The sequence below is a fragment of the Melozone crissalis genome, unplaced genomic scaffold (genome assembly GCF_028551555.1).
Source record: "Melozone crissalis strain CALT ecotype California unplaced genomic scaffold, PUWL_Pcris_2 ptg000013l_1, whole genome shotgun sequence".
NCBI classification, from domain to species: domain Eukaryota; kingdom Metazoa; phylum Chordata; class Aves; order Passeriformes; family Passerellidae; genus Melozone; species Melozone crissalis.
The window spans coordinates 1,241,227-1,254,882 of record NW_026535791.1 but is presented as its reverse complement, the minus strand read 5'-3'; the positions used below and the strand labels follow the sequence as shown (position 1 = coordinate 1,254,882).

General features: G+C 38.1%; 1 protein-coding gene across 3 annotated transcripts in view; it reads right to left on the bottom strand.

Annotated features, from left to right (window-relative positions):
- Nucleotides 1–13,643, bottom strand: part of AASDHPPT (aminoadipate-semialdehyde dehydrogenase-phosphopantetheinyl transferase) — a 30,695-nt gene extending 17,052 nt beyond the window's left edge. The window contains exons 1-2 of one of the 3 annotated variants that reach the window (XM_054272080.1): nt 13,625–13,643; nt 12,235–12,460 (exon numbers count right to left, since the gene is read on the bottom strand). In XM_054272080.1, coding sequence (XP_054128055.1) covers nt 12,235–12,445 — 211 coding nt within the window. In that variant the 5' untranslated portion in view covers nt 12,446–12,460; nt 13,625–13,643. Of the gene's footprint in view, nt 1–12,234; nt 12,461–12,972; nt 13,142–13,235; nt 13,384–13,624 lie in introns of those variants that run through there. The other 2 variants (XM_054272078.1, XM_054272079.1) reach the window with 2 other exon arrangements.
- Nucleotides 13,644–13,656: the final 13 nt, after the last annotated feature.

The following is a 13,656-nucleotide window of genomic DNA, read 5'->3' as shown; positions in this document are numbered from 1 at the left end:
AGTCTAAGTTTGCCTTCTACAAGACACTACAGTGTGTAGCTATATTGATCAATGGCATTTCTATAGTACATTGAAATCTGTGAACCTTGTTACAAGCTTGGCTACCCATAGCCTGTGTTAATCAGTAACCCATGCAAGCATCCAAGTCCAACTGGACTTACAGGTGGCTAAAGAGACAATGGCAGAAAACAATCTCTTTTCTCTAGTAGGGATAATAAAAATCTGGATAGAGACAATTCCACCTATCGAGTCAAGTTCTTTGACAGGTTACTCAATGTTCTTACCAAAAATATAACAGTAGTCATATTTAATCCAAAACATTTTCCCCCTCCCAATACCACACTACTCTGAAGAACTCACTCACTAAATAATTGCTTGAGATGCAGATTCTAACTAGTTGTGCCAGTAATTTTTTTGAGTTGATTGGGCAAGGTACTTTCCTTTTCTGTGCTTATGTTCCCCATCCTCAACCATGGGTAAAGGCATCAAGCCTTCTCTATAAAGTGGTTGTCAGTAAATTAAAACAGGTAATGGCAGCAGTAATAACTGATCTGAACAAACCAATGTAACACTAAAGTACACGTTCAAGTTTTCTCACAATTTCCAAACCATACTGCAAAGTCTGACATACACATTCCACAAGATGCGGCAGTGACATTTCAGAGATGCCCTCAATTGCATTTTAAAGCGAACACCTTAAGACAGAATTTTGTTGACAGTTGAAGCACTAAGCTATGAATGAAATGATCCAGAACAGTCTAAAGATAGGACTACCTTCCCTATGGAGAAAACAAAGTAGAAGAAAAAAGCAACCACAATGTTAAGCCTTGATGAAGTACCGAGGCAAAATTCCATATCCATCTACTTACACAACCCAACTTCCCTGAAAAAAAAGAAAAAAAATTGTTGAACTTGGACAAGGGTATTTTCTTTCGCCTCTGTGTTTGTATGGCCCAATTTAAAATCAAATAATTACATTAACATCTGCTCTAATCCACTTTTTTCTTCCCCTTCTCTCTTTTCTTGAATATTTAAGACAACAGTGGTGAGGTTCCAGCTTGTTCTTGTGATTCAAACTACAAAACATTCCAGAATGTCCTGGTGTACCTTTCCTCCCCTATTACTTTCAGAGAGCTCTCCTCCTTTCAATAACCCAGGACTACCAGAGAAAACCACCCAAGACTATTCACACTACACTACACTACCTTCAGCATGCAGATGTATATAAAGGCTCCAGCTTCATCAGTCCTGCCACCCCAGCTTTAACACATGTGATGAATATACTTGATGCTTAAACCATTGAGTACAACAAGTGCATATCAAACCCATATGCTACTACTTTCTTCCTCATTGTTCACCCCTTTTCCTGTCCTAGGTTTCTTCAACTGTTCAGCTACCCTTCTCAACACTCAAGTTCAAATTCACACAGCACTTTCCCCTCCATTTCCACCGTCTGTCACGTTGCTCCTTTGAGAAGCTCGGGCATCCCTTTGTCCTTAAGTGCACTTACTCCTTGTTTGCTAAGGCAGTACAGTTGCTTTGCTCTGAGGAGTGGATCAGGAGACTTAGGACTCCTATTCTCCACAAGCTACCTGCAGTTCCACAGCCTGCCTAGTCCTTTCTCCATATGTGCCTCAGTATCAGAGAAAGACAGATTCACAGAACCATGGGGAATATGTAGGTTGAAAAGGACCTTTGGAGACCACCTGGTCTAACCTTCTGTTGAAAAACAGAGCCTTATGTTGGGTTACCCAGGGCTCTGTCAAGCAGAGTATTTCACCCCTTCTCTGGGGAACCTAGTCCAGTATTCTGCTGTTCTCATGGCGCAGACTTGTTCTACAGAGACAGAACTCCCCCTGAAGCAACCTGAGCCTGCTGCCTTTTGCCCTGTTCCTGTGCACCCTCATGAACACAACTATGAACATCCTCTCTGCACGTTTCAGGGAGGCTGTGATTAGGTTCCCCTCTTCAGAACTTTCACCTTTTCAGGTTCAACAAACACAGCTCCATCAGCATTGCTACATCAGTCAAGCTCCCCAACCCTCTAACCACCTTGGTGGCCCTTTGCTAAATCCCCTTCAATTTTCCCATTGTCTCTCATGACATAGGAGATACGAAGGGGATAAAACTAGAAGCAGCAGAAAGTTTATGTTTAAATGCTATGTTTTTTGCTTTTAGTTTGATTTAGAAAAACAGCCTCAAGTTATGGCCAACTATTTGCCACAACTTATAAAAAACTTCATTTGAAAGAACTGGAACGAGTCCATATAGCAATTAATTATTTGGTTTTAAATTTGCATTTCTAAAGTAGCTCCCCCTTGTCAACTTGTTTCAGAAATAAACTGACTTCTTAAGTAAGTACTTCTTACTTGCCTGTGTCAGGAAATAGAGTTCTTCAAAATAACAAACTAACTCCTTTTAAAGCTGAGCATTAATCATACTGCTGTCTCTGATTTTAAAATACATGCCTTGTTAATCAACTTTTAAGTACATCAGCTCCTTAAGAATATAAACTGAGTAATCTTTCAAAAATTGCATTCTAGTCATTATAAGTAAACCCTAAACCCAAAGTTAAGTTTCTTCATTAAATTAAAAGCACACAACACCCTGGAAATTTCAGAAAGAGTGATGAGAGGAAATAGTGAGTGATACTGGAAAAAAGACTCCAATGTTAAGCCTGTAAAGTAAACATGCTATATACAGGTAAGTGTGTGTGTTCCTATGTGTGCATGTGTGTCTGCATTTTGGATTTTTTGCATGAGCTGTTTACATTAATACATAATGCCATGTTTTCCACTGCAATGACAACTGAGTTTTTGTTACACTTTTTTAAAGACTTGACAAAAATATGCTTTGCATTTTCCCTGTAGAACAGAAATGCCACAGACCAGATATAAAAGACTGAATTAAAAAAGAGGCAGGAGTGAAAAATAAGAAAACAGACTATATTCTCTAGTCCTGTTTGCAAATGCACTGTAGAAATAGCACATAAATACACTATAATTTACCCCCATTTTTCTTCCTGCTAAAGAATCCCAACAAGCTACATTTGTAGGAAAATAAAGGCAATCAGAATCAAGATCCATATAAACTCTGATGCTATTAATAATGAAAATTACAATCTATAAAGCTAATATAGAAATTTTTTACATTTTTACAAACATCAGGTTAATCTTAAGTCAGCTTTGGTTAACACAGTGTATACTTCACAAAGGCAGGGTACAAACTTGCATCAAAATTATTAAAACCATGCCATGCATTCTCAAAAACAATGAGAAGAGTAGATGACCGATCATCTTCACTTCAGGTTTTATGAGTTTACAGTCCTCAACTTGGTTTGGTCAGATCCACACAAACTAGCTTATAAAGCTACTACTGCCAGCTCATTGATCAACTAATCTCCTGAAAAAACACAACAAACAAACAAAACCAAACCCAAACAAACACCCAAATCAAAAATATGACAGAAATCCCAGAATGCAAACACACTCCTCACCAACCTGAACTGCATAAAAGAAAGAGGTCAGTGATTCAGAAGTAATATCTAATCAATACGATCAGTTCACTTTCAGACGGAAAACAGGCAAAGTGGCAGTGTGACACCTCCTACACCGCAAAACAAACAACTGAAGCGTGAACAGCTCAGTCTAAAATGTGAAACCTAAATGTGAACCTAAAATGTGAAACCTAAATGTGAACCTAAAATGTGAAACACAAGATAGCTATGAAGCTTCTAAACTAACCAACTGTATTGGATGGATGGTTCAAGTCTTGGATGCTTGGGCTGACAATCCTTTTGGTGTACGACCATATTTGATCACATTTTACCATCTCTAAAGGAAACCAAAGAAACCTGATACAGAGAAAACATTTCTGCTGCAACAGATGCCCAAGCCCTAATTGTTTATTAATACCAACTAACCCTTGTACAGACATTTAGAAACAACACAAGGCAAATAATTAGTGAGATAAATGAGTAACTTACAAGAACCAGATAGAACATTAACAATTCACGTTTTCTCAATCTACCAGCTCACACAGCTTTCGTGTGAATTGGAAATTGGATTTAGATTCTCTGACCTCCACACTTCCTGTTGGTATCCCACAATTCTCCCAATTATATGTATGCTAAACATCTATTCTCATCATGTTAACTTCCATGTGTTTTATCTTGGCATACCCCAGAGAAGCACTAACTCTAAAATGCCTGAAAATTTGACATTGCCTCCTTTGAATTACCCAACATCTTCCAGATTATAAAAATGTCAATCTGGAAAAATTCAGCCATAAAGAGACTGAAATAATTTGATAATGTTTGATATTTTCTCTGCAGATAGCATCATTAAGTCTCTGCAATATTAGAGAAACTGCTAAGGTTTCAATTGCATTAATGTGGTTGGGTCTAACAGCAGTGATGAAAATTTAAGCAAGCTGCCTTGACAGTCAATGTAAAACAAAAGGAAGTAAAGAGTCATAATGGCTTAGATAGCTCTAACTCTAAAACTGCTGGAAAAACAACAGCTATGACTTGGTTAAAAAAACTTGAAATAAAATTAAAAGCTATTAACAGCACATCGCAGAGCTGATCAATTTAAAGACAAGTAGCACACTGTCTGCAACGGATTCGTGCTTTTTGTCATTTATTCTTAAAATTGAAAAAGAAATTCCAGATCCTCTCAAATTTTGTCCAGACTCCAGAATATTTCTGCATGTTCTTATCATGCCAAACATTCAGCTGGAATATACACTTGCTATTGAAGAGCTTGCAGACAAACTTACCCAGATGCAAGCTCACGGTTTTGGCTTACTTCTGAGTGGAGAAAATAAAAACATGTAAAATACAAAAGATCTTAATCACTAAGATGATTCAGGGACCTCAAACTCCTTGAGGAAAATGCACATACAACTAAATAATTGATAGCAAATAAGAAAACGAGCAGTAATAAAATAAGAAGTTTCCTAACTTGTGCTTGCCAACTCTTATACCTTTTACTTGCTTAAGCTCTTTACAAGAAGTTGCATGACCACAGCTAACAGAGCTCTAGGTAGCCATAATATTTCAGCAAAAACAAAAATTACTCCACAAAAAAGACATTTTAATCAGTTTCTCATTATAGAACATATATCAAACAGTTACAGCAATCACTGCATTGCCAGAATAGCAGGAACTCTACTTCCTTTCAACAGTTAGGAAGTTATGCTACATCACACTAAAACACAACCCCAAAAATATAAATAAACATAAAAATATATTTTCCTTTATAAAGCAAGTCATGAGGACACAACTACAGATGTAAACAGAAAGTCTAGATGGTGTCTGACCACCTTCAGCCTTACACTACCTAGTACTACCAAGCCACCAGATCTCTGAAAAGTTTTATTACATTTTATGATCTCCCTTTCACAGTTTATCAAGCAGAAAAAGTTAGGTATTTAGCAACAATGTAATTATAGGGAAAGTAGGCCCATCTTTAAGAAGCTAACACCACTGCAGAACCTTGGTCTGCACTGGAATCCAGTTGATATTTGGTATATAAAATACTATACTGTATAAAAGGGGTGGCGGGGAGCAAATTCTCAGTACCCAAGTCATCCTCATCTTCCACATGAATTTCACTACATGATTCATACTTTCTAACACCTCCTTCATCTGACTAATGCAAATTTTTCCTGGGAAGCTCTGCGACCTTAGAAAGCAGAAGCTGATTCAAACTGAGCTGGTTTCCCTGAACGGGTCTGATGAGAGTTGCTCTTTAATGGCAGAAGTCAGGACACGGCACAAAAGCTGTCCCAGAACATGAATTGCATAGCTGAATGCAGTAAAAATATCCCTTCTTTTCACACCTAAAACTTTCCCACTTCTGTCTGTACTCCATCCTTCCCTCCTTCATAATGAAGTCTTAAAAAATCCACATGATGAGAGAAGTAGTATTAGTGTTTCAAATTTGGGAATCAATCTCTCCTACATAAGGACGTTCTTTAAAAACAAATGAACAAAAATCCAAAAACCAAAACCTTATAAAGCCATTTGTTTGGCTTGCCAGCAGATGCAAGACTGTTTGTCCCACCTGACAGCTAAAATCCAGCATGTTTTGCTTTGTTTGGTCTTCTCACAGAGAAGAGACAGCAGTCAGCTAGTCATTGGCACGTTGTCCCCCCACATCCTTCCCTTTCACATCACACAAATTAAATTTTGCCACTACAGGAGCTGTCTTTTATCCAGCCAAAATATACAAGGAAAGATGCAAGTGTAAGATAAATGTGCTGCAACATGGAAAAAACAGATGAAAAAGCAGAGGCCCACAGATGAAAAACTGATGAACTTCAATGGTCTATTCACCTGTATCAGCTGTAGCTACTCTTGTAGATATCATCTCCAAATGTTTGCTTTGCTTTTATTAAATTTCTTTTTACTAGGAAAGAAAAAGGAAGATATACATGCTTAACACAGAACCCAACAAATCTGATGAACAAACCAGAAAACTGTGCAGGGCAAGTAATAACTTTTTAATACACTACAAAATTGGATTTTCTATCAAAATACAACACAGCACATAATAGCTATGAATGCTCAGAATTCCCAGCACCAACCCAATAAATGGAAAGAAAACATCTACCTATGGAACTAGCAAATGTCTCCCAATCCTAAACGCTCCTGAAAACCTGACATAACATAAGCAACCTGTCATCTTTATTTAGGAAATACAAAAATATTTGCCTTGTTGAAAATAAGAATTTCTCTTAGAAAGGAAATATATCAGGCAAATACAGCTGAGGCTATTTTTTCTTATATTTACTGAGAAGAGTTGTGAAATTTTCAAGATAAGTTTCTAGCATTTCATAAGTCAGTATAAAAAAAAAAATCTGCAAGTCTGTCTCTAAAAGGCTGCCTCACAACCTTGAAACCAGTAAGGGCACCAAACTGTAATACCTGAACAGTCACTATCTACATAAGCTTGTGACAACCCAAAGCAAAGTCAGCTTCTATGTTGCAGTCTTGCAACAAATACAAGTATCTGTAGGGCTGAAGCTATCGGAACTGGGCAGTGTTAGCAAGAAACTCCTCAAAGGGTAATTTTTTAACACCTACATAGTAATTACATAACCTTAGTCCTTGGATCAGATTCTTCTGCTACACTTTCTTAATTTGGAAAGCCAAAGCTAACTGTCAAAGGCTGAGAAGCACTTTTAGTTTTGTTAAAAAAATCAGTTCTATTCAGCTGCTCATTGTGACTGTACAACTTAATTTCCCAAAATACCAATTTAGTAATAAATTGTGATTATTGTGCAGAATGAAAAAAACCACAACACCAAAACAATCTGACAAGCATTTTTATAGTTACTCTTTATTCCAACTCTTATTTTTAATAAAAGCTCCTAGTTTAGGATATTTCTTTTCCCAATCACTAGTTTATTCCTCATTTTAATTATATATTCTTTACAGCTTAATTTTATAGTTTTGCATTTTGCCATCAGTTTATATTTTAATCCAAATTGTTTTACATTTTTCTATTAAAGAAATAATCATAAAGAATTAAGAATGTTTCTTTGGAAAAAAAAGAAATTTTCCTTTAAAGAGGAGATTTAATCACAAGATCAACTCTCTTTCACAGTTTATCAAGCATTGGTGCTTTATCAATTACAGAATTGTCTCATTTCCAATTAAAACTGTGTTAGAAATGTGAATAAAGCACAGCAATGAAATTGTTACATATTATACATCCTTTAAGAATACATTTAAGATGGCTGTTTCTTCCCAGTTGCAAACAGAACAAGAACAAAGAAATGTCTCCCTGTTTACTCAGTGTAAGTGCATAACATCACTGATTCTTTAGCTCAGCAAGGATATCAGGCATTTTAACATCCTTCACATCTAAAAATTATGTGCTTACAGAAGTATTGATAAATTATGACTTCTTTGATCTGTAAGAAGGAACATTTAAATCAAACCCTTTGTTAATTTCTTCATTCCAAGCAGTGCACCTACACACCTAAAGCTGTAACATTAGCTAACAATTTGGTGTTTATCTCTAGCAGTAAAAGATTAGATACTGATTGCTGCTATAAGATTTACTGAAATACAACAATAAAACCAGGAACAGTTAAAACTTGTTTAAGGTAAATCACTTCAAGGACAAAAGCACTCTAAAGAACAATCTGATTTGAAATTTATTTCTAGGTCAGGAAATTCTTATTGAAAAGCTGAAATGCAGCAATTAAAGAAGCATTGCAATTTAAAAAACTGAACATGGCTGCTAGATAAAAGACATGCCAAATATCTGAACTATGATGTAGGTGAGCCTAACTCAACTAGGCTTAGGAATACACCAAAATTAACAGCACAAAGTTTAAAACTGTCTGGAGAGAGAGCTTTCCTCCACTAGCTAGACTGAAGTATGGTATTTAGCTTCTTAATGTGGGACTTATATACACATTTGACCTGTCTCTGATTTGAAGAACTCTATCATCTCTTGCATTATGTCACCCCAATAATGTGATAATGAGAATAAAAAGAGAAAAATGAGTCAAGTTCTTTTTTTATATTTTCTTGCCTCAGAGAAAACCTGTTTCAAATAATTAGGTGTTTGCACATAATAGCCTACTTTCTTTAAAAAGCATTTATTTGAGTATTTTTAGATCAAATTAATTTTTCTGTGAAATTCACATGCAGATAATTTACCCTTTTGTGTCTTTTAACAAGCAAGCCTAGCATAAAATCAAAATATTAATGAGAAAAGCTAATTCTACTGCATGTCAAATATTTAATTCTGGAATGAAACTGATATTGGAGACATCTGGTTCAAAGTAAATATAGTGGGATATGTAAGAAAGATTGAAGGCTGATTTTCAAAGATATGGAATGAACTGTTAATTTATTTATCTTTGCAAATCCATCTAAGCTAAAAAACAGCATTAGTGAAAAGAAATTCACTTGCACAGCAGGAAAGCTCTTGAGCCTAAGATCTAAACTTTTTTCAAATGCTCAAGGCAATCTTTATTAAGCTGTAATTATTTCCTAAGTCTCTGAAAACGTTCTGCTTTACAGAGCTTAAGTGACTGGTCAATCAACATCCCACACACCACTCAAACCAAGTTGACACTTGTTGCAGAATTTCTTTTCCATAAGCGAAAAAATCAAGCACAAGCTCAGTTTTTTCCCCAGGAGTTAACAGTACTGTGAGAATCCTTCTCATTTCTTTTTTTGAAAGGCTTAAAATAAACTCACACACATTACCTGGCCAAATAATGTACATAGACACTTCTACAAACAAATTTACAGGACAGTGTGCATTTTTCCAAATGACTCAAGAGTTCATCTTAAATTGATCTAAAGAGAAGAAAAATAACCATTGATCTCAGTAATTCTTCAAAAACAATTAAATTGAAAGACTTATTTAAATCTACAATAACCTGCCAGAAAACCAAAAGGTAGCAACACACAATACCTGAAGAGGATATTTTCCTTTTCTACCATCACTACAGTATTTACTGCAATTTCTGAATAGAGGAAAAAAGGTGATAAACCCTTGCACACCTGTGGAACTTTTGTAGAACTGCTGCTTTTTGCAGTGGTAAGAATAGCTTCTAGTGTGGCCAGCCTTCACCTTTGAAGAAGGCTATGTCTTGCAGTAGTTGCATTTCTCAGATTTTAACAAGGAAGCACAAGTAATATGGAAAGAAGCAATTTCTTATGAACAAGAAGTAAAACAAAAATACATAGGATGGATTAAGAAGTGACATAAAATGTTTATGTGCACCAGGACTCCTTGTTACACAGTAGCACACAAACAGCAGATTTCTCAAAACTTTCAGCTGCACAATGCTCTTGTATTACTGCACTGCAGATTCTGTATGCTCTCTGGTTGAACAATAAAGGAACATAAGAGCTACAATACTACAGACCTCAATCAAGATGCTGTTGGATAACACCATAAGATGAAGAACTTTGTATTTAAACAAGTGTCTGAAGAAAACAAACAAACCTACTGAAATGTACTTTGTTCATAGGGAACTCTTTGTCCTTGTAGCTGTTTCAAGGAAAGAGATTTATAGTGGATGCACCTTCAGAAAGAGAATGTACTTAGCAAGTGCAGGACAAGAGCACCACTCAGTGGAACTATCAGAGAAAATAATACTGGTAAAGTCAGTGCTACTTATTCATATCCCAGCAACAAAAAAGAGCTGAAGGCAATTCTAAGACAAAAATCTTTCTCAGAATAATTTCAGGTGAAAAGATGGCCAGCTTTAAATTATAGTCTCTGGAATATGAAGTTCTAACCTTAATATTACTTATTTACTGGCTCTCTTTTCGACATACAATTACTGCATTTCCATTAGTATCTTATTTCTTTTTCAAAAATAGAAATTATAATTACAAAAAGGAAGACATATGAGTCATCTTTCACTGTTCAGTTTTTGAAATCACCAGCATCTCCCAAAAACACTAAAGTCTGTCTGTATCAGATCTCAAAGTGTTACTTAGTCTTTAGACTTCAGAAATAAAGTTTAACACCCTTCATAAAACTTGTCAGCTGGACACTGACAACATGCCTTTAAAATGCCAGCTACATTTACCCCTGCATAAAATACCAGTAGAGGATGTAAGATATCCCTACTTCCATATATAAATTTTTTTATTTTTCTGTATAAATTTGAATTTTGCAGTTCCCAAGAAAAGCTTCAAATACAAGTGCTTGAATGTTTTGATTTTCACTATTTACCTATTGAAACTAGAAACTTTTTGGAATGAGGAATTAAAATTAGCGAGTTCTGTGGTAAGGCCAGTGGCAGCCCAACCAGGGTGTTTCCAAGGGTACTGGGTCCAGGGGTTACCTTTGCCATGGCAGCCTGGGGAGTGCTGTGTTTTATGTCTATGCCTAACCCAGTGTTGATACCACACCGGTATCAGCAGTGTTTGCACAGCATCAAGGCCCTCTCTGTCACTCTGCTCCCCCAGTGAAGAGGCTGAGGATGTGCAAGATGCTGTGAGGAGACACAGCTGGGACATCACCTTGCTTGCTTTGCCTGAGAGAGCTATGACGGAAGCACCAGCCTCAAGTTTAATCTGGTTATTTGAGCCCTGTGTTCCTGCAGTCCTGTCAGGTGTGGCCCTGTACCAAAGCAGCCTTACCCACTGGACACAGCTCCTGTCACCAAACACACAACAGCTCTGCTGGAGGACTCTCCAAAGGCTGTGCTGTGGCCTCACATGCTGAACCTGTGCTCAGAGTGAGGGTCTACAGCAGGTGTGAGTCACAGCAATGAACTTCAGATTGCAGCAAAGCTTCTGTGAATCCTGGCTGAATGTGACAGTGCAAAACTATACTCTTGTAATTGTCATTAAAGAGGAGTAAAGTGATCAGATAGAAAGTTATCCAGTCAGGGTTTACCTGAACCTCTTCCTTACAATACAACATATTTTGCAGCATAAAATGCCGGGCAATTCCAAAAAATTAGAAGAAAGATCCTCTAAGAACACAACTACTACTGTCATATCTGGTTAAATGTTTAAGGAAGATTCTAAAAAAAAAAAAAAGAATTCCAGTGAATCATAAATCCCAGTATGTTTCTCCTTTAACCCATGACTATGCATTGATGAACATCTGCAAGCTAAATCACCTCCATAAAACTGTATTTAAAAATACACTTGGCTACAATCCTAATTTGGATCCTGAAGTTCACTAACCTATACAGTCATTTCATACTAATAAATAGGCCAATAGCTAAAGTTTGTAAAGTCTAGTCTTTTCCCAAGACCACCTCATGATCCCTTCTCACTGAGGATTACTGCACATTCACAGCTAATCTGTGCTGCTGACAAACAAAATGTCCATACATATGGGACAACTGAGTAACACAGTCTATCAGGTTCTCATAGGGATGGATCCCATTGTCCCTATTTGGAAAGATGTTCCTCCTTCTGCCTCACACACAGCAAATCCACAATTAAAGTATCTGCAGATGCTGCCCATATGATAAAAAGATTCATGATCTTATTTTCCCAGAGTTCTGTTTCGCTGAAAGAGAAATATATCTGTATCTGTCCTATAATGCACCCCAAAATAAACAACAAGGAGTGCATTTAACAGCTAGAAATCCCAAATACACAAAACATTCACACACCTTCTGTTAATTACACTACATTTCTAGGACACAGATTGGTTCTTTGGGAAATAGGAAAATGTTCAGTACTCAAACGCTGCAGAATCTGCTTCAGTCACCATAATGAATTACCTGGTAAATCAGTCTTCATAATATCAATGCCAACTTGAAGCTCAGGCTCAGCTGCAAGGACTGCATAATCTCCTTGATGAGAGACATTGAAGCTGTAATTTGAGTTGATACCAACTAAGTTACTGGTCAGGAAAGGTTTTCCTTTTGGTGTCCTTTGCAAGTGGACTTCGTTCCAAGGTATGCACAGCTCCTCTGCAATTAATTTCCGCATCAGCAGGCGACCAGCCTGTGAAAAAAAATGGAAGTAATTCATACAGAACTATTGTGCTACATAGTTGCTAAAAAACCACCCACCTAAAAAATGTTAGTTTATTACTCTTGATATCACTTTGCGTATTTTAGCCAAATAATTAAAATTTCTCCCTTTTATAAAACCTGTGTCAAGTAAGTTTAAGCAGAAGAGTCCATCAGAGCATCAAGCACACGGGCACTATTAGCACAATTAACCTAAGTCCCAGCCTAGACATATCGCAGTAGTTCGTTTCTCTACATTAGTAACTTATTTGCGATATTTTGTGGCACAAATAAATACTTTTTACACCACCCTGAACGGTAAAATTACTCAATAGACTTCCTTTCATTACATCCATTTACTACCTAGGTGCTAAATGAAATTCTCAACAGCTAAAAGTGATGAGTAACTCCTTTCAGACTCATTAGCAAGCGTGTACTACTATGCTATTAGGCGAGATTTAAACCCTGGATCTTGTAAATCAGTTTTATTCTCCCAGTCGTTACCCCGGTGTCCCATGTAGAATCCCTCAGGGTACGCTGATTTTGTCTCCTGACTTGGTATCGCGACTTAGAAGTTGTGAAGTCTTTCAGAGTAACTACTGACAGCAGCCTGCCGTCCCTCCTGCTTTCATACTTTTATACAAGCCTTATCCTTTAGCGTTACACCCCTGAAATGCCCTCACACGGCACGTTTTCCCACGGCAAATCAGGAACTTGGGCACCGCTGACTGTGCAGAGAGACAACCGCGCCCCGGCTCCCCATGTACCAAGGCGGCTTTGGCATCGCGGGCAAACACAAACTTGCCGATGCGCTCCTTCTCCTCGGGCTGCACCAGCTGCGCGGCCAGCAGCCACTCGCGGCGGCGGGGCCGCCATGCGCCGCACGGGAAGGCCCAGCGCACGCTGCCCATGGCCGGCCCCACCGCCACCGCCCGACCGCGCTTGCTGCGCCCGCCCCCCGGGCCTGGCGGCAGCCAATCGGCGTGCGGGAAGCGCGGAGGGCCCCGCCCCTGAGAGCAATACCCAACCAAATGTCAGAGCGCCCTGTGAGTGACAGCGCAATGCGCCAGGTAGCGACCTATCAGGGGAAAGGCGGTGCCTGCGGCGGAGCAGCACCCGCGGTGTCGTCAGCGAGGACAGGTGGGTGGGCCCTCACCTGGAGTGGCGGCCGGCGGAGCCATTCCGAGT